The sequence below is a fragment of the Buteo buteo genome, chromosome 26, assembly GCF_964188355.1.
Source record: "Buteo buteo chromosome 26, bButBut1.hap1.1, whole genome shotgun sequence".
Lineage (NCBI taxonomy): Eukaryota > Metazoa > Chordata > Aves > Accipitriformes > Accipitridae > Buteo > Buteo buteo.
Window position 1 is genome coordinate 3523873 of NC_134196.1, and position 22385 is coordinate 3546257.

General features: G+C 35.9%; 1 protein-coding gene across 5 annotated transcripts in view; it reads right to left on the minus strand.

Annotated features, from left to right (window-relative positions):
* CFAP54 (cilia and flagella associated protein 54) overlaps window positions 1-22385 on the minus strand; it is a 110505-nt gene that overhangs the window by 83405 nt on the left and 4715 nt on the right. For 3 of the 5 annotated variants that reach the window (XR_012654448.1, XM_075057852.1, XM_075057851.1), the window contains exons 1-11: window positions 12958-13019; window positions 11494-11637; window positions 10953-11066; window positions 10754-10855; window positions 7828-8026; window positions 6663-6758; window positions 5428-5540; window positions 5146-5314; window positions 4439-4524; window positions 2329-2463; window positions 1242-1392 (exon numbers count right to left, since the gene is read on the minus strand). Coding sequence is in view for 4 of the 5 variants with exons in the window: in XM_075057852.1 (XP_074913953.1) it covers window positions 1242-1392; window positions 2329-2463; window positions 4439-4524; window positions 5146-5314; window positions 5428-5540; window positions 6663-6758; window positions 7828-8026; window positions 10754-10855; window positions 10953-11066; window positions 11494-11637; window positions 12958-12981 (1333 nt within the window). In the remaining variant the exon portion in view is untranslated. Of the gene's footprint in view, window positions 1-1241; window positions 1393-2328; window positions 2464-4438; window positions 4525-5145; window positions 5315-5427; window positions 5541-6662; window positions 6759-7827; window positions 8027-10753; window positions 10856-10952; window positions 11067-11493; window positions 11638-12957; window positions 13020-14839; window positions 15012-17109; window positions 17254-20504; window positions 20611-22385 lie in introns of those variants that run through there. The other 2 variants (XM_075057854.1, XM_075057853.1) reach the window with 2 other exon arrangements.

Below are 22385 nucleotides of genomic sequence, written 5' to 3' on the forward strand. Positions count from 1 at the left end.
AGTTTCTTTGTTCTTTGTTACAGCACTCTAGCCCATCAACATTTTATTTTTTCACCAAAATAAATTCATTTTTTGCCCTTTGAGAGGGACATCCTTCTAGTCACTCCTGTACTCCTCGTGCCACTTTTGCCTGTTTATTTCTGCTTGTTCACTGTCTCTTTCTCATAAATAAGAAAATGTGTATTCACTCAGTATTCATTCAGTAAACAGACTCTTCTCAGCATAAACATGTGCTTGACTGGCTCTTTATCAGCCTGTTTTGACCAATGGCTCCTACCTATTCAGCTTTTTTTCCTCCAAGAAGACATATTTAAAATGAATGAAAAACAATAGCAGTGATGCTACGAGGTTTCATCCAATCTCTGTCAGAACAACATGATTTTCATAACATCACAGAAAACAATACCTACTCTACCTTTATAATGAATAGCAGCATTCCAAGATTTTCTTACTTTCAAAAGAGCAAAAGGTATTGTCATTTTCTTCTGTTCCTAGATATGCTCTAAAAGGGTCCTTAAAATCTACTCTCTAGTTACTGTAAAACATTTATAAGAACTATGATTCATATTTCAAGATGCTACATCCACAACAGAGAACTTTTAAAAGTATGTCTAAATATTAATATTTTACAGCATTAGACAGGTTTTGGAAGGAAATTTGTTTAATGTGATTGTAATTGCATTATATCTCAAGAATGTCAGTCAACTTAAGTTCAAATTCATGAATTCTTATACAAAAATCAAGACTTGTGTAGACAAGACATCCAAAGTAATAACCCAATAAAAGCAAAAGCTTCAGTACGGCCTCAATATTTCCCTCTTCTATTTGGCCTGCCACTAGTCAACCACCACTTGAATGCTCTAAACGAGCTGCAGCGCATACTGCCATCTGTCTAGCCAATATTCAGAGAATATAGGAGTGATCTGAAGCTAGTCTGAAGGGGCTAAAAGACATGTAGAAGACCTCTGAGGAGGGTGAGTCATAAAAGATGTGATTTAAAATAGGGTTACTTCGGTAGAACCGGAAACGTAAGGAAATAAGGCATAAATCCTTTGAAAACCAGGTTTCATTAGCTCTGATCATGGATGAAATTGTGTGTACAAAAAAAAATTCATTCTACTCTCAACAATCTCTTTACAATAATTTTTGAATATGTTTATCGGTCAAAGTTTTCAACTCAGAAAAGTTCTAATCTTGAAAGTCATTCTTGAAAGAAAACTAAATTTTGTGGAAAGGTTTACCTGCTTTTTTCTGAGATTTACTTGTAGAATCAGCTACGTTTTCCAATATTGCAGCTAGATGTAAGGTTATCTCTGCCAGCATTACAACATTAGTGTCTGCTATACTGCTCTTCTGAATTACTTCATTTATTATCCAGAGTACATGAATACACTAAAAATGGGGGGAGGGGAAAGAAAAAGAATCAAGACAGAATCAAGACAAATTTTTGGAAGATATTTATGTATTACAGAGGTAGGTAGGGTTTTGCACTCAAAATTGTTTAAAAAGATTGATAAACATGGACACAAAACCTTTCTTGGATTTGCCGCCTTTTTCTGAGTGCCACCAGACTAAGATGCAGAGTGACACTTGCCATAGTGCGGTAAGCCTTCCAGCAGATTTGATCATTTGCTTCTCATTTATTCCCATATCTTCCCACTTAAACACTATAAAAGAGAATGCTCCTGTGCCACACACAGAGGAAAGTAACCGTACACTACGTTCTGGGGAATCTCTGAACAATTTTACTATTGGGATCAGGGCCACAAAATTAACTCCTCCAGAAACTGTTTGGTTAGCATCAACTGGCAGCCCAGAGAAACTAGTGTAAATTATCCTTCAGAAGACTGCATTGCACCAAGAGCCTCTCAGTCTCAGAAAAAGCTCAAGGTAAGGCTGGGGCTCTATCCAGCGGGCCAAATACTATTGACCCCCAGCCCCTTTCTCTTAAGCCGTGAGATTTTTGCCACTTTCTTCAACTGACCTAGGAAACTTTCTTGAAATATATTGATATTTTCCACCATAACATACCAAATGCTTCTTCTTACTTCATGCCCGAATGCTTTCACTATTTTAGCTTCTTTCCACCATGGCCCACTGGCAGAGAATGGGTTACTTTACTGGGAAAAAGGCTCAGAGATATTTTGATACTGGCATATGGGAACACAGTGTGTTCAAAGTGTATATACAATTCTCATTTTCAGTGAAGAAGATTTATCTGCATTTTACCATAAGAAAATGTACTTAGACTGGATACCAATATTTTATCTTGGCTTTACTATAACAGACTGCATTCATATTGAGAGACACATTAAAATAAAGGAGTACTTGGTAAGCTTTGTATTTGTGGATGTATTTTAAGTAGTCACTTCCACTCATTTGGATTCGCTGAAGTCCTGTTTTACACCTCTGCCACAAAAACATCAGTACATCAACAAGTATTTCTTTGTCAGGTTGAATATTCTGGAAAGAAAAAACAATGTATTTGTAGAAACAGGTATGTATATAAACACTCCATACATAAACAGTCTCAAAATTTTCCAAAGTAAATAAACCCTTTTCATATTTAACTTCCTTATGAGGGATGACAACATTTTGAAAGCTTAAGAAATTTTTTTTTAAGTAATTTCTGTTAGATCACCTAAGCTTTTCTTCTCCCAACAATACAAGTGGGTTTAGTGGTGGGTTGGTTTTTTTCTTTTTTTTTATTGTCAAGCTCTTTAAAGTAACACATACAAGGAGAGCAGTGAGATGAAAATTACATGGGAGAGACAAGCAAATTAACTATCTTTGAAATGCTAGAATAATCAATACATCCTGGGGAGACTAAGTAATGTAATTTAACAGATTGGGGGTTTTTTATTTTATTTTTTTTTATTGCAGTATTTAAAAATTTGCAGAAGATGATCTAAATTACTAGGTTTCATTTTGCATTGACAGAGTACTTCCATGGGTTGTTGGTGCATCTCAGGTGAGGGAGCAGTGAACAACTTTAACAACTGGAAAAAAGGTTGGAGTATCTAATAACAGAAAGAAATGTTAAAACATTTCTGCATCTTGTGAAAAGAATAATTATCAAATTCAAAACTCTGTTCAGTTAACCTCCTAATTAATACATTTTAAAAGGCAATAGAGTCTGTCTACACTGTGTTAAACACATTCTGAAGAGTGATTAAGGATCAGTACACATCTTTATCTCCATTTATACCAGAGTTGGACTAGTATCTCAGGTGCAATGAAACTCAAGCCTGCTATATCCACACTATCTGTATACTCGTATGCGTATGAGCATAAGATTCCAGAGATATTGAGAAGTGGGGGGAGAAAAAGACTGAAAAAAGAAGTAAATCAAGATGATTTCTGCCACTTATTTTGTGGCAGCAAGCTGTTAGATTGGCTCAGCTATATCATGTAACTTCACCATCAGTGAATTCTCAGTTAATCAGGGGAGAATTCATCCTTCTTCCCGGGACAGATTAGGTACCAAGGAGATTTGTGGGAAAGCATAGAAGAACCAGAGGAGTTTAGATCCAGGTAACCTGTCTCCATGATACAGCGGTCACGTCAAAAAGCTGACAAATCATGCTATCTAAAGGTATAACTCCTCACAGGCAAGATATTTCGACTGAAAATATTACATTAAAGCTAAAAATGTGTGTGCCCCAGCTACACTCAAACTGGGGCAATATTCAAGTTATATCTAAAATAAATTTTGCAGTTAAAAAGTATGCCATGTTAGGAGAACAGGTTTTTTTACTAAGGAAAATTTTTCATTAGCCTTTTGGATCACAAACTATTTTAATGTAAATGCTAGTGGAGACATTGCACTGTAATTTTTTTTCCCCTCACAGTAGCACATTAAGAGAAATCTCAGTTTGAGCAAGTAAGCTAAAAGTGGTTACTCTGGGAATAAGCCATCAGATATATAATGGGATTATTCTGTATTAGAGACTTCAGCACAAAAAGTCCCACTCTCTATGGTTTTGTTGTTGCTGCTGCTTGTTTGCAGTGAGAATTTACCTTAAATTGCAGGCATACCACTGCTATTATCATTCCTTAGGGTAACTGCTCCCATTTCTACAAATATTGCAAAAGTGTTTTCCACAGCTGAGTGTATTTGCCCACCTAAAAGTAATATACTTAAAGAAATTCAATCTCTGCTTGATTAATTGAAATGTGCAATTAGCCCTGTGGTCTCCCAAATAGATCTAGTATCTATTAAACATTTTTAAAGTAGCCTGATTACATAGCATCAACAAAAAAAAAAAAAACAAATATTTAAAAAAAAACAACAGAAATTGATCACATTTCATAAGTACATTTTTTATATTCCTGAAGTTTGTTAATCATGCAACTGATTCCTTTGGTCTTCACTTATATGCATTCATTACAGATTAAGCGAGTCATTGAGAAGAAATGTCTCTAATTCTGGTATTACCTGCTTAGATGTGGAGACATAGGAAAACACTGTCGTTGCCAAAATAATAAGATCATGAGAAGGCTCTCCATGCTTTAGGGAATTGTCTGCATTCATTGTTTATAGAAAAGAAAGAAAAGGCAAGGCAAGACGTTATTTCTAGTTACAAACCTATGTTTGATAACATCTGAGTGAACTGACTTACCAATTTATGCCAACAGATAATATGGTCTAATAAACAGTAAATACAAAGGGGATAGATATTCCCAAATTTATTCACTTCTGTGAAAAGTGAGCATTTCTATTTTTGGAAACAGAAAGTTTAAGATATTTGCAGTTTTTTGGAATGTCATAGAATTAAATTATAGTTGCTTTAACAAGTTTTTCTTGCTTTGATATCAAGAAATTTTACATAAGTCAAACATGTCTGTTTCACTTGTTTCCTGAAAACCTGTCTGAAAACATCCGTTCATTTTACTTCTGTGCATATAACTTGATGTATGTTTAACATACATCAGGCATTTTCATACTTGAGGGAAATGGTATGAAGTTATGTTTTAGCAAATGAAAACTGAACAAAATTCAATAGGTGTCAGTTTCTCAGTTGCTAGTTTTTTGTCATAGAATACTGCATGCACCATATTACATAGTTTTTAAATAATAAACAGAATTTCTTGCTGAAAAAAATATTTGAAATGCAAACACAGCTATAACTGAACAACACCCACTTCTAAATGTTTGCTTCTTTTCAGAACCATGAGGCATCCTAGCTTCTTTGGTATTATTTTCACTAGCAGAAAAACCACGTTTAAATTTCCTTGGAAATAGCAAAGGTTGCATCAGTGTAAGAAGTTTGAGTTCCATTTCAGCTTTCTTCCATGTTGGGTCATCTTGAGCCTAAGTGAGAGAAAAAAACAACAGAAATTTGTCTTAAAAATACGTACTTTGACTCTTCCTTACGCTCATAGGAAAAGACTACATAAAGAATGTCTAAATAGCATCCGGATTACCTGAAGAAAATTAACAACAAATTCAATAGCAGAATCAAACACGTCCCACTCTTCATAGCTGAAAGCTAATTTTATGAATTTCACAGCAGCATCTCCAGACACCCTCTTTTCTCCTGCAGTGATGACAAAAATATTTTATCTGTTTTTAATATATATATGTATATTCAGAATTTTAATTTAAGTTTAATTTAATTTAATAATTTGGGTACTGATAAATACAAAGATAAAACTCCACATATGTTTTTGATCAGTAAGCATAATCTTGAAGGATGTTTTAATAGCTCTACATGACACAATAGCTTTATTATTTTGCTGTAACATCTATGCTTACATGCTGCTTTAATGATGCATCGGTAATGTCCTGTTACATTCCAAAGAGGCTGTACTATTATTGATATTAATGTAGCTGTGTAGAGAATATCAAGGATCTAGTCCTTCCTGTTGCAGAAAGATCTTAAATCTGGGTATCACCCCATAATGACCCTTCTTAACAGAAGTATAGATTTTTAAAAAGCATAGAAACGTGAACATTTTTTTGCAAGTTACATGAGCATTTCTCATTACTGTATCAGAAAATGTGCATGTACATATAGGGAGTCTATTTTCTCACTCTTCAAGTTTATCCAAACCACAGTAAGGCAGAAAAGGGATTTCCTGGTCCTTGGAACTCTAAGCAAGTGACTTCGCTAATATAGTCAGCAGTGTTCTGCAGTCCTAAGAATATGCCACAATCATTGTCATATCACTTGGCCACGCGGTCACTCAGTTAGCAATATTAACTTAGTAACAGACAGCTGTTATTTTCCAAAGCAGCACAACGATTGGTCCAAGGATCTCAACAAGCTTATGATAGTCCTTCTGTTACTGCATCCCACTTCTCTTCCATAAGAACATACCAGGACATTATTGCAGAATTAGGCGTTTGAATGATTGTTTAGGGGCATTAACACATCTAGATGAACTGCTATGCTGAACATTATGTGATTACAATGTCCATATATTACTATATGCTATTTAAATAATACTTGCGTTAAGAAAATCATAATGATATCTGTACATAACCCCTTTTGAATGCCTTAACATTATATGTATAAACAAGCATTTCTCATGCAAACAGGACAGCATTTGGCAGTCCCTTTACGCACAGAACTGCTACTAATGTGAAAACGAATTCTCCTCACCACGCATTTGCATCACCGGACACAGAATCCTTTGAAAATTCAAAGCTAGTTTACCTGTTCGTATCAACTGCAGAAGGGTTGATGATGCATTTATTATACCAAAATTATCAGTGCAATCGCTTCCTTGAATACCAGTACTGCTTACTCCACCTTTAATAAAGACAACTCGTTAAATCAGTTTATATTGTATTTGACTTGTCACATTCCAATTAGCCAGTAATCATATCAAGGAAATACGATTCTGAAGTGTATTTAGTCTCTATGTATTTTTATTAATAAAATATCTCTATACCTATAGCTATATTCAGTCCAGAGCCCCGCAAAAAAAGGTTTGGAAGGAATCATTAAGTCCAATGTTTTTCTCAAGTTTTGAAATCTAACTTTGACTGATTTTTTTGAAAAAATACATGAAACACCATGGTATGTTGACCTTGCCTGGCTTCCAGACCCCCACCCAGCTACTCTCTCACTCGCCCTCCTCAACAGGGCAGAGGGAGAAAATAAGGTAGAAAAGCTCTTAGGTTGCAATAAAGGCAGGTTAACAAAAAAAGCAAAAGCTGTGTGTGCAAGCAAAGCAAAAAAGGAATTCATTCACTGTTTCCCATAGGCAGGCAGATATACAGCCACTTCCTGAAAAGCAGGGCCTCGGAACGTGCAGCAGTTGCTTGGGAAGACAAACGCCATAACCACTAAAATTCCCCCATCCTCTCCCTTAGCCCCAGGTTTTATTGCTGAGCGTGACATCGTATGGCACGGAAGAGCTGTTTGATGAGTTCGGGTCAGCTGTCCCAGCTATGTCCTCTCCCAACCTCCTACTGGCCTTGGCGGGGAGGAGGGTTGGAGAGACAGCCTTGATGCTCTGCAAGCACTGCTCAGCAATAGCCAGAACACTGGTATGTTATCAACACTGTTTTAGCCACAAATCCAAGGCACAGCACCCTATGGGCTGCTACGAAGGAAGTGAACTCCACTGTATTCAGAAAAGACATGCGTAAGTTACTGTAGATTTTTACTGATATAATAGACCACAGAGATCAACCCAGATTTTTATCTTAAATTTTATGAAGGTAAGAAAGATTGCCTGCTTGTACAGGTGCTATTGTTAGAAATGAAACATATGCCTTCAGGCAAGTTCTCTCTTCTATAGCAAAGAAAAAAAATAATAAAATGGAGGTCTGGGCTCCTCACCAACACTCTTTTTGCTTCTTTATGCTGTTACCTGAGAGGATTTCCAGACCTGCAAAAAAAAGCTCCGAAATGACATCACGAATTTCAATTTCATCAGGAACAGGTGGAGCAGGGTGCAACACACGCCTGCTACTGTCAGACAAAGCTTCCAAGATGGCAAGGAACTGAGCTGCAACACCATCAAACATTTCTGTCAGCAGCCGTTCAGTAGCAGTGCGAGGCCATGGCAACTGAGTAAGAAAAGGTAACGTAAGCCTTGTAATATCTAAACCGAGTTAGAGTAAAGCAAGATGTCTTTCAAAACAGTTGTCCATCAGAAAGTAAGTACACGTTTAAAACAGAAAATAATATACTGTAAAGTATATTGTTGTTATGAATTTCATGCTTCAAAGGCATAGCAAAGCCTCATGCTAAGTGAGTACAGTACTTAAGAAGTGCCATAATTTCATAGCAACCAGATGCACTGCTGCATGGTATTTTACTTAGAAAACAATACAATAGAAGTTATGACTGAGAGTACTAAGCCATTTAGTTTAAAGCCACCCAGATTTCTCCTTATAATGATACAGACTTGACCATAAGGACCCAAGTTCTACACACTTTGCAGAAAATCGGAAAAAGATCAGTATGCTCAGCACTACAGTGAAAGTAGAACAGTTATATTCCCCCACTTGCACATTTCAAACAGCATAACGTAAAAGTACAAGACAGAACACGCAAAAATATATTTGCACTATTGCCAGCTAAGAAATCAGAAATCTATATAAGAAAATATTTTAAAATTTTATTTCAATGTTCTGTTTACGTGGTTACCAAACCACTACCAGACATAAAGTAAATCAGAGATACAGTACTTAAAAATGTTGCTCATAATCCATCAACATTTCAGTCCTATTTATTCAGCACTTTCCCAAATAAAACCCCTTTAGACAGGTTTCTAGGCACATTTAACTAGGCAAAAATTTGGGAATTTCCTTCTTGCTTTGCTGAATACTCATCCTTTATTTTAGCTTCCAAAGTAATACTTACAGACAAGCTCAGATATGTACCCGATGAAAAAAAAGACTGATCTGTACAATATCTGACAGCATTTAGAGTAATAAAGCTAAAGGGTTTATTTTTGTTTTCAAAAAACTTACATAATGAGTAAGCCTCATCGATACTATGGCTATATGTCTTTTCCAAAGAAAGAGGAACTGTTTCTGCTGGGACTATAGTAAAAGTAAACACAAAATATATTTAATTTTGGCTCCTGACGGAGCAGCTAATCCTGGAAACCATTTTGAGGCACACGAAGAACAACAAAACCATCAGAAGTAGTCAGCATGGATTCACAAAGGGGAAATCATGCTTCACCAACTTCATATACTTCTACGTCAAAATCACTTGCGTGGTCGATTAGAGGAGAACAGTGGATGTTGTCTACCTATACTTCAGTAAGGCCTTTGGCACTGCCTCCCATAGCCCCCAGCAAGTTTGCAGATGACACAAAACTGGGAGGAGCGGCTGATACAGCAGAGGATCATGCTGCCATCCAGAGGGACCTCGACAGGTCGATAGGAACCTCATGACATTCAAGTGCAAAGACCTGCACTTGGGAGAAACAAACCCATACACCAGCACATGCTGGGGGGCCACCCAGCTGGAAAGCAGCTTGGCAGAAAAGGACTCGGGGGTCCTGGCGGACACCAAGTTGAACATGAGCCAGTAGTGTGTCCTTGCAGCAAAAAAGGCTCACAGTACCCTGGGCTGCATTAGACAAAGTACAGCCAGCAGGTCAAGGGGGGGATCCTTCCCCTCTACCGGTGAGGCCACACCTGGCTTACTGGGTCCAGTTCTGGGCTCCCCAGCGAGAGACACAATTATACTGGAGAGAGTCCAACAAAGGGCCTCCAAGATGCTTAAGGAACTGGAGCATCTCTCCTATGAGGAGAGGCTGAGAGAGATGGCACTATTCAGCCTGGAGAAGAGAAGGCTCAGGGGGATCCATCAATGTACGTACATACCCGAAAGGAGGGTACACAGAGGACGGATCCAGGCTCTTTTCAGTGGTGCCCAGTGACAGGACCAGGGGCAAGGGGCACAAACTGAAACATTTGAGGTTCCCTCTAAATATCAGGAAACACTTTTTCACTGGGAGGGTGACCAAGCACTGGCAGAGTGCAGTCCTGCATCTAGTAAAGGTCTTGAATTCAAAAGACCTACTGACCTATGACCAAAAATGGATGATACAATCTAAGTAAGATGCATAACTGTTACAAACCCACAGAGCAGCATAATGGCATAAAGATAAACTTAACTACTGAAGTTTGAAATATTAAAGTCTCCATGCTGACCAAAAAAGGGACAATGCACTCACACAAAAGAAGCGTTTTCTTTGATTATTTATAATAAAATGGATCACTCCTTTTTGATACTGGCTGTAAAGAACACAAGGAAACAGAGAAATTTGAGGAAATTCATTACTTCCTTAAAAGTCTACTATGTATCCTGGATGCCTTTCTCTAATTCACAGTACCTTGCAGAAAAAGTAAGTGGCCTTCAAAAACCGTCTCTTAAGACCTAAGAGAGTTCTCCAATGCAAGCACAAACACATTTAAAAACACAGTAACTTTTTTCCAAAGTACACCTTTATCTTCACAGTAACTTAACACAGCAGGGCAAACTCAGGACTCCAACACACTTAGTATGAATTTGAACAAGATTTCTCTTTTTTTTATAGCTAAAGGAAAAAAACCACTAGCAAAATCAGTATTTTCTAAAGTAATAATTACAACACCTTCTCTCCTTTCAAGTTTGTCCTGAGTTTTAATAATAAGTTATGTTACCTATGAAACTGAAAAAGTAAAACTTTCTTCTTGTGAATAGCACCATGTGTATTACGCAGAATTATATCACATATTCATCATATGCAAATCATAAACAAAGAGAAGGACTACACAAAATGTTAGACTTACATTTTGTGCTTCTTTCAGGCTAACTCTTAACTTAGGTCGAAAGAAGCTTTTTGGTTTTCTTCTGGATTCATATACTGCTCTCTTGAAAATCATTACTGACATCTGACACGAAGAAAAAAGAAAGTAAATAACTGTGTTGTGTTCTTTTCATAGAGATTGTAACTACTCTACCCATTTATAATGAGTTACAGAACGATACCTTTAGAGTGGCCTCTCTAAAAACCCTTTTTGTCTCTGAATTTTCCATCGAAGAACTGGTATTTTCTAATTGCTTCAGTTCATCAATTTTAATCAGACCACGGCGAGCAAATATCTGTCCAAAGTATTGAAAAAAAACATTATACTCATTTCATATTCTGTATGTTGGTATTTAATTTTAGAATCACATCATTCTTAAATTCAGACAACTGCAAAGAGCTGCAATGAAAGCCAGGTCACGAACAACAATTGAAAAGGAAAAGAAAACCTTAGCAAAATACTTTTTGTATATATGCATGGGGGATAGCCACTACTTAATGCTAGAAATCTATGACTATGATTATATTAAAAGTACTATTGTATTCAACTTTGAATTGATTACTCATTTACATGTTGAAACACACCTCCACTTTGCAGTTAAATTTTGGAATATGGGCAGAACTCTAAACACATATGATCTGATAATAAGCAGGAATGTTTAAATAAATATTTATTTCCCATTTGATTGCATCTGAAATACTACATATGATAAATCAGGATACCTCTCCATGAATGCTGGCTTGACAATCAAAATAACACTGAGAAACTGCAGTATACAGGGTGGCTCTCCACGTCAAGTAATGTACAGATAAGAGTGGAATGGATGATTCCATACATATACTGGCCCACAGTAAGTATTCCAGCACCTGTATTAAAGAAATCCAGTTTCAAACTGAATGCATTTTAACCTATATAAATATACTTCCTATTGCTAAAGGACACATACAAAGACTTATCCTCACCTGGTAGAACAAATTAAAAAAGGGGGGGGGGGGATATCACAGAAATTGTATTAATTTTTAACATGTTTTATTGACTACAAAGCATTCCTCCTGCATATTATTGGGTTTTTCCCATCTGAAACTGTGCTCAAGCATTATATTTTAGCCTCCAAACTACCTTAACCACTCCAGTTCACTACAGCCTTGCCACCAGACAGAGGTCCAACCCTTCTCTCTCATCTGCTCTTGAGAGTTATCCCTCTTCTTTGTATCAGCTCTGGTGACCATTTTTTTCTAAGTTAGTTTTCAACTAGATTGGCAAGCTTATTTGGGATGCAATGGCATCTGCCTTCTTTGGTGACAGCTTGCGCTTAGAATAATTTACAACTATGGAACTATACTATCGGCTCTTAACTTTAGGGCCAACATAGTCATTGCAGGAGTTTAATTTTAAGAATTAGTCCTACTAAATTGATTGAACAATATCTTCCCCTTGTATTTTGGGTCAGCTGTTCCCTGAAGTATACAAAATATGCACAACCTTAGTCCTAAATTAAGTCAATATACAAGTTTTCTTTTTGTCTGAATTTAAAGAATCTGAAATACCTATGATCAATTCCTCTGTTAAAGGAGGTGCTAAATCACTTCTGATTTCAATAAAAGAAGTTCAAAGAAAAAAAAATCTTTCCTGCTCCATGAAAGATTAATATAACCAACAGATAAGAAAATATACCGGATTAAGGCCGAGTCAGACTATGTACAAGTTCTAGGATAAAAAAGTAAAGCCAAGACAAACAAAAATTACATTCATAGTTAAAAAGAAAAGGGCAGGGGGGGAAGGCCAGATCATTTTTATCAAGTATTTACAACTAAAAACCTAGCCACCAGGTGTCAGTACATTTCCACATTTTAAGAAACAAAAGGCCAGTTCTTGGGACTTGCTACAGTTGTCCAAAACCAAGCATCTAGAATCCTCTGAAACAGTCTAACATACCCCATCTCTAAGACCAGCAAGACATTATGCTGGGGTCTATCCCACAACTGGGGAAGGAGCAGAGTCACGAAGGCAGGAGGGCTTCGAAATCGGCCATTTTGCAACCTAGACATTTTATTCCCTTGTGACAAAGTGCTACTATTGGCAATGACACTGAAATAGAAAAGTCCGGGTACGGTGCTATGCAAAATACAGGTGCATTTTCCAATCTTCTGTAAATTTTTCAAATGTTTCTATTTATTTTGCCATACCTTAGCTGACTGACCTATCATCATCAAATGTCTGCATATGGTGTAAATAAGAATAGTACCTGCAAAAATAAATTAAAATAAATGAAAAACAGGCAAGTGCCATAATCCTACATTAAATCTGTTAAGCTAACCAACTGAAAATTTTTCTTAATATCTGGGTTGTTATTTCCAGAGGCTGAAAAATAAACTAATGATTTTTCTGTAACTACTTTTAAATTAGAGAAGATGAAGCTCTTAAATCCTTGGGCAATATTAGCTTCAAAAATACCTACACAATGAAGTAGTATAACAAAAGAATGAAATCTTTTTGATATGTACTATAACAAATTTTTAAGTAACTGAAAGAGAAAAAAAATATCTTCTTTTTATGCTCTTTAAAGAAAATATTAGCTCTCCTCACAGACCTTACCTTACATGAATCTTTTAGTCTGTCATGGCACTGTCCTCGCAGACAACACCACTATTATGTGATATTAAGTATGATAAGTGAAATGAAGAAAATGGATTGTGACTAGAGTTTAAGAGCATCAAAGTGACTTACAAATAAAATCCTGTCAAAATTTTACTTAATTTAGGCTATGTCACAAAATTGCTTTTCAAAAATCAACCCTGGAAGTATAAAAGATAGTGCAGTTCTGGGGGAAAAAAAAAAGTCTATTCTTCTGTCTGTATAAATGTTCAGAAAAGGACACCTGTGGCAGCAGGAGACATCACAATGTCAACTGTCTTAGCTAGAAGGGTGTTATTATGCCAATAAGCAAGAATGGAGCAAGCATTAGGAAGATTTCTTTTTATCAGTCAAATGTGTAATGAGGCACAAAAATCTACTCCAGAAATTGCAGAAAAATGCTCAGTAACTGGGGAAAATCTGAGTTATTGCCTACTTCTAATCAGATTAGACTATTGGCTAGGTTTGGTACAAAGACCTGTCTCGCACACAGGTAGTGGGACTTGAGAATGGCAGGTGAGTATATCATAGATTTTATTCTTCTCCCATAGAAACAGACAAACAAAAACGACACCTCAAAAGTAGGGACTGAGGGCAATGGCAGTCCCAGTAAGAATTTTGACCAATCATACCTTGGAGAAAGTATATTTTCCAAAATTAAATTAAAAACATATCTCCTTAATTTACATTGCAACCATTGACCACAGTAGAACAAATTAATAATAGTCTTTTGACTTTCGACTAAATAACATTGCCTTTTAAAGCAAAAATATACTGTTGTTGTTCTTGAAATAAAAATTTTGATACACAATTCTCTGTATCTAGTTCACAGAAGTTCCATTTTTTCCTCAATTTTTTTGCTAATTCAAGCATTTATAAGTAGCACACTAAAATCAGAGATTCAAATTCTTAAATGTCATATAGTATTTTTTAGAATAGTTTTATTATTAACTCTAGCCTTAAAGTTAATTTAAAAAATACAAAGATATAAGTAGAAAAAGATTGACATTACATCTGCAATGCCCTTTTGGAAAAAAAAAGAAAAAACAACAAAAAAAAAAACCCAAACCAAACTCTTTAACACAAACATTTTATTGACCAAAAAAATCTTGAAGGTTTTTTTTTTATTTAGAGTTCACTCAAAAAATGCCCTTACTATGCTGTTAGATTTCATTTTATTAGTACACTCTGATCAGTTATGATGAAAAAGCTATTACTTTTACAACAGTCCACCTGAAAAAGGCATACTATGTAGAAGCTTCAATGTAAAAATCCCTTATTTTAGAAAAACAAAAAATTACAAAAAAAACTGCTGTGATTGAAGACTATCTAGAGATTTATTCATGACCCTTAGGTTGACCTTAAAGAATACGTATAAAGTTTCCCTCCACAGGTTTGCTTAGCAAAGAAATGTAAATGGAAAGCCTGAGGTACCATTGTAGATAAGCCAACACAAATTCTCCTGAGGTAGAGCCACTTGCATAGTGAGTCGTAATGAGGACAAGATATTGAAACAAGTCTGCAGGGACTCTGGATTCTGAAGATTTCTGTCACTGCTGCAAATCATCTGATAAATGCAAACATTTCTCTCTTGCAAAGCATGGAACTAAAATACATGGAAACATACATTAAATTAATGTAAACAGTTAAAATAGATGCATATGTCAGTTTCACATCAGCAAAGTAGAACAAAATGGTGAGTGTGTAAAGATCAAGCATACCAGAAAAAAAATCAGCGTGACACTGAAAGGAGCATTAGAATATGGAGAAAGTGCTAAAGCTTTAAGGCTGCTGTACAATTAGCCTGGGTCCGTTTCCACTGTGTCACAGGACAAAAATGCACCTAGTACACTAGAGCTGCTGGAAGGGGCGTAGGGAGAAAGGATGAATGAGGCATTAAACTGATATTCAAAGAATCTGGATTTAATTCTTGGCTTCTCTGTAGAAGTCCTCTGTAAATTAAGGCAAGTCTTAACTTTTCTGCACTTCTCCATCTGTATCACAGATATCTTATTTCTCACTCGTAACTTTTCTACAGATGCTTTGTTCCTTCTCTTCCTTGTAATACCTTACATAATGTGATCTCAGGCTTGTCTAGAGTACAGCATCACCTGAAGAAACCAACATGTGAGAAAACAAGCTAAGTGGGACACAGCCAGTCAGTACCTATCAACCTCTCAGAAGCCTACTAACCTGGTAATATTTGAAATTATATTATTTTTTGCATTTAACTTGCTGAAACTGGAAGTTTCAAGCCCTGGAACTCCATTTCTATGATCTCCTTAGTGCTACATTAAAAAAACAAAAGCTAGCTGCAGAAACCTGGCAAAAAAATTTACATATAAAGCCTTTAGATGTAATCATTTGACATATTATCACTATCCATTCCCAATTGTAGAGATCATTGTCAGGCTAGATTCCATATCTGAAAATTTAGGGATATCTCAGTGTCTAAATGCCAAGTTATAAAACAGGCATTTTAGTATAGACTCCTGATAACATCTGGCACTATGATTGGTTCAAGGTCTAGGCAGACATATAGAAAACAGGAGAAACCATCTCTGGAACTTCAAATTTATTTACAAGGCATTTTTTTAAAAACCAAAATAAAATGGATTAACATAGTCTTTGATCATATTCTCTCTAGGAAGCTGAACTATGTTTGAAAAAGATAGATATATATATATATATATAAACAGAGTATCTTTTCTATCATGACATCTGCTTCTAGCTTTTAAGTGAACTGTCTGCTTTTTTCTCCTCACTAAACACTTATTTACAATCTAACCCTGACTAGAAGAATATGAATTTGATTAGCTCAATACACAGGAGATGCCTGCAGTTTCCTTTTTTGTTCTTGATCACAGAATAACTTGCATTAGTTTATTTTAAAAAATCCACCATGTACTGAAAACAGAGCTTCTCAGCAAAGAACTACTTAAGGTAACATCTAACATGTTTTTAGCATTCCCCCTATATCTAGTCAAACACTCTCTTCCATGGATGAGAAATGATAAATTGCAAGCCCCTACCTTGATAAGCAATTAACACAAAAAGATGGCAACATACTCTTTGAGGTCACTCAGCTTCCCAGAGCTTAGAGCACTTATAAAACTATTCAGCATGCTGCCTCTTTTGTTCATAGTGAGCAAATAAGCTATTGATAGTAATGCAATGCTGCTTTTTTTACTGTCATGACCTTTTTTACATTTAGTATTTTTGCACGTTTATAGTACCATATAGTATACTACAGTACCATGTTTTAATTCTCCTGTGCTCTGCCCAGTTCTTAGATCACACCACACAAATTTCTACAATTGCAGGACAGTTATCAGCTTTTGCCCACATCCTGATTCTGACAGCAGTTAATAGCAACTGTTTCAGAGCAAAAACTGCTGTAGACAGTTACAGAATAACCTGTTCAGAGAAAATTGCCTTTTTAACTTTAAGTTGATAGTAGTTGGCTTATGCCACAACAGCATAAGCACTTATATCCTCAAAAATGTACACCAACTCTGGATGTTCACATCATACATATGACTGTTAAATCTCAACATAATCTATATTGACAAACTATTAAAGATTAGTTAATATTAATATTTAATTAATATGAAGTACATTTGTGGAGAATAAAATAGGCTACTTATTTTGAATCTGTGAATGTCTTTGACAAAAAAAAAAAAAACAACAACAAAATGACCTACCGTAAGTGCTGCATTTTTGTCTCTGAAACCATTTGGAAAAAAGGTGGATTTAAATTGATGCACATCATTTATATCATCAAGGTTTACAGAAATGAACTGCTGAAGGTATCTTCCATAGCACTGCAGAAGTGCCAACTTATATTCCTGAAGAAAGAATAATATGTTCTTTTTATAGTTTGTATATTACACTTCAATTTCTATAAAACATATTATTGTTATTATCTTTATGTAAAAAAATTTATCAATGTGAAAGAGCAGCTGGAAGTAAAACACTAAAGTTTTGTACAAACATTTAGCAATGTAATTTCTCATGTGAACACTCACTATATGAGAGGTTGAAGTACTTAAAAGAAGAGCTTGTGGTTTGGGAGTTTCGGTTTATTTTAATCATAAATATGACATATCAAAGAACAATTGTAAAGTATGATCCTGGGCTAATGTAATAAACTCAAAGGGTTCCTGGAATGTCCTGCAGCTTTGCAAAATAATGATACTACACTTCTGAGAAGAGTACTTCATAATGTAGAACTTCACAAACAATATACAGACATCATCGCTTCTCTCTCCCATTTCCCTGATGTCAACCCCCTTTTTTAAATAGAAGCAGAGATGAAGAGAAGAGGAAGAGCAAGACGCACTAAAAAAAAATTAAACAAGTGACAACCGGAATTTACATGTGGCCAAGAAGTCACCATTAATAGACCAGAAATTGCCACTGGGTCTTTAAGAACTGTTAAGAAACAGGATGTTGAGCTTTATGTCTCATTCAAAATATTGCTCCCCAGCAGCATGTTGAGCCACTCTAACATCATGCTGAGTCTATGGTTCAGCTCTGACTCAGATGAAGAAGTGCCATTTACTGAATCACCTCCACCACTTCCTGCAGCAAAGATTATTTAGAGGTTTCTCTACCAACTTCACTAATTCTACAGACACACACACACCCAATCATGACAAATTCTGCGGGAAAAAGTAATCAATTTGTATTCGTAAAAATGATCCTTTCGTGTTTAATCACAGAAATTCAGAAGTATTTCCTCGCACTCACTTTTTTTAAATATAAATTTCTACCACCACACTAACACTTACCTTGAATTTTTAATCATCTGAGGAGTCTAACTCACATGGCCCTATTGTCCTCTTTGCTGTGTGAAAGCAGCAGCCATACACAGAAACTTTTACTTTCCACAGACAGCTATGGGCAGTCAGTCATTTGTATCATCTAATAGCTAGATTCAGGCTGTGATAACTCTTTAAATCCAAAGTCATGTATCAGAATACTATTAACCTAGTTACTGATATAGAACAAAAAGGTAATTTCTCTCCCAAACACTTTAAAATATATGTATATGACCAGGCAGATACAGGCAGAGGGGGAGGGGGAAAAAATGAGTCAGTACTGATGAGTATGATGACTAATGCGCTAACTCCTTTCCAGATATATGACATAATGAATTTAGGTGTGTCCTAAAAGATACATAGCAGATGTATAATAGGAAGGAATCTAAAGTGAGAAGGCATTAAAAAAATAGCAGGAGGACAGAAAGTTAAGTTGCTGCTTAACCATTGACTACTCATATTCAATAAGTCATTTTTAAAGACTACGCACCATTTAGTATTATATAACATAAAGGCGGCTTAAAATTTGAAATAATCACCAGTAGTTTTCAACTAGGAGTCAAGAGGGATACTTACGGAATAGGCTCTAGCCTGCTTAACTTGGTGTTACACCACATTCATCTTTCCAGTAATGCATTAAAATCTATAACTAACATCCATCTCATGTTTTTAGTTCCTTTTTTTCCTCCAGGGAAAAACTTTCATAGAATGAAAACTAAGTTTGTAAAGTGAAAGAAATGCACATAGAAATGCGAGTTCCACAGACAGCTCACTTTGAAGTTTTCGGCTGGCCAGCAAAACAACTTTTTCAACAACGCTGATAACTTCATCTTTACTGCAGAAAACCACATTACACTAGAGGATTGAAGTCGCAAGCAGAAGTCTTTACTCAGAATTCTAGATTATTTTTATGCAATCTAGGGCCAGGTCATTAAGCACCTTGAACATAAGGACCAAATTACTACATTTGAGTTGTGCTACAGGAAGCCAATATAAAGTACAGAGAGAAGGGTTTGATGCATTTGGAATAACCTTACTGAGTATGCTGTGAGAGCAGCAGTTCCCAAGCACTAAAAGCTTCATGCAATATTCTAAGCAATTCCTAGGGCCCAGAAGCTATGAAAACTTAAGGAAAACATGAACATGAAGAAAACATGAATGGAATTGCTTAGTCAATAAAGAGGCCATTAACAAATGCAGTTATTGAAGGTTAAGATTTTCTGTTCTACAAACTTTAAGTGTGTTCTCTCAAGCAAGTTTTCAAGTATTGAACCTTTATAATAAACTAACCTATAATTCTGTAATCCTTCAGTATTTCTGCTTCATAACTGTATCACTCAGGACCACACACCCTTCTTCAATCCTAAGAGGAATGACTTGCAACTAGCTTTTAACTGTACATCTATGAGCTGCTTCTGAGTGTTGTTTAGTAATTACCCTTGAAAGCCCCAGATTTTACGACATGATCTTCTGACACAAGTATCACTGAGGTAATAAGTAGCACACCTTTGAAGGCTTTTTTCCCCAGCAGACACAAAGGACAATTATTATGTAAGAATATAACACAAAACCAGCCTTATTGAGTCAGACCAATAGTTACTAGCCCAGTATTCCATCTCCAACAGCAGCCAATAACAGGTGTCTAGGTAAGAGTATAAAAATAGAGTTATCATGTAGTGAAACATCCCCCAAATACTCTCAAAGTCTTCAACAATCTAGCTCCCGCATCTTTTTTAGTTGCAATTTACTTTTTTGGAGGAGACCAGAAGTGCACACAGAATTCAAGATGCAGGAGCATTGTCAATACATACAGTTGTATGATGTGTAATTGCACTCTGGTTTTTGTTCTCTGTTCCTCTCCTGACCATTCTTTACATTCACGTTTGGTTAACTGAGCACTGAGTTGACATTTCAGTGGAACAAACCACCACTGCTCTCATTATCAATTTGTACTTAAGCAGCACCTATAGGCACAGTCAGATATTGTACTCTACCACGCTGAAACATCAAACAAATATTAAAGAAAGATTTTGGGGTGTTTAAAAAGGCAATGGGTGCATAGAAAATACAGATATAGAAAATATATCAAAAAATCAGAGCAATTTTACAATAATATGAAAGAGATACAAACCACCAGCTCTCACTGGAATTATTTTGTAAAAGTTCTTGTTACTTTCTAAATAGCTTCCAGTAAAAATGATTAAAAATTAAAGTGGCATAGAAACATAATGAAACAAAGACTGTGACTGAGCCTTTTCTGTTTTCATACGACTTACTTTGATCTGAGCAAGGGAATCACCAACTTTCAGAAGTTTTTCATTGTAATACCACTCTGGCAGTCGAGGCTTATATTTGATCCAAATATTAAACAAAGTATTTGCTCTAAAAAAGATACAGGAGAAAAGGTTTCAGATTAAACTGTAAACAAGATATAACAAGTAAACAAATCAGGAAAACTTCAAACTGTGAAAACTCCTTTCTTCCAAATCTATTTGAACCTCTACATACTTCAAAACAAGCGATCATTAAAACTGGATTTAACAGGCAGCCAAGGACATTTCTGGGTTTCATTTCTGTCACGAGTTTTTATCACACGTTTAAAATAGGATGAATTTTCTCCTGTGTAAATTCTTATTAAAATGTCTTAGTATTAATCCCCTTGCATTGTTCAAACATGGTCACAAGTGGAAAATCTGCCGCACCTTTCAGCTAGTATTTGAAAAATTCTGTTTGAAGAAGCAATTTGATATTTTAAAGAAACTCAGTGAATTACAGCTCACAGCAATTATTGGACTGGAAACTACAAATGCTAAGAGCAGGAAAAAAGATCCCAAAATAACAATGCATGCCAGGTAGCAGCAAAGTTGGGAACTGGTAGCCATGGAATAAACCATAGAGCTATAAAGTACATAGAGCTATGGTATACAGAGCTATACCACGAATCACAAAAGAAGAAAGTCATTAAAAAGCCTCTAGCGTGAACTGCATTTGGCATGAAATGTTCAGGAATTTTAAATCATAAAGGGTAAGATTCAGAGAGAAGCAAATGACATTTGTTAAAATAGAAAGGATTTAATGGCAATAGCTGCAATGCTCTTCTGTTGCCTCTGCCTGTTATTCTAGCCACAGTTGTCATCAAGGATGACTTTGTGTAACAAATTACTTACTTGGCAGAACCAGCAAGCCTCCCATAAAAGGTAACTGGCTCTAAGCAGTTTGCCTCCTCTACAGAGGAACTGACTACATCACACCAGTATTATAGTACCTTCTGACTGCTCTTTGATGGGCTAGTGCCCTCATGTGTACAACTTGCCCACCCTAGACTTCTTCAAGAAAGCTATATTCAAAGTGGAAAACAATAATTGATCAGACAGACTGATAATAAGCACAGGGATTTTTCAGAAAAAAATCCTGTTACCAAATTATTAATAGTATTGACAGTGTTGACAGTTCCAGGCCTCTCTTACATTTATTTTCTTAACAAATCACTTGTACAGAAACAGTACAGTACAGTAAAGAGTGCCTTGTGAAACCACAACAGCTAAATTATTCATAGTAGCAATTTATAAGGAAGGAAAACAACTGAAGAGAGCGGAATTAATGTTTGAAAATCACCTTCTAGCTGAATTCTCACATGTAAACCTTATCCTTACTGGTGTGAGGTAGCGGAACTTTTCAATCTCTCAAGACAGTGATGGTAGACTAGAATGCAAGACACTTTCTTAAACTGTTTTCTGACATTCAGGAACTTGAAATCCATTCTCACAGTCTCCCAGACAGCTCTTCATTTCAGCATATAAGACAGCTCCCAGTAAAAAAAAACGCACAATAAGTACCATCATTTTTTCCACACAGAAGGCTGTAAGCCACCTTCACATTTCAAGGTGAAACAGATGGCTGTATGAGAAACCAGTCAAAATTATCTTTGCACCAAAGAATTACAACAGTCATAATCCTTTTTTTCTAAAAGTACCATCTCGGCACAATTCTTAGTTCTTGAAAGTAAGTAGTGAAGAAATAAGTAGGACATTCTAGAGGTGTATCCTAAATGAAAAATGCAGTAACAGCACAAACTAGGCCAAAAGCAACAATCTGGGTAAAACGTTCTAAGGCATTATGTTTTTAAAGGAAACCATAGCCCAGTTTAATGAAGAGCA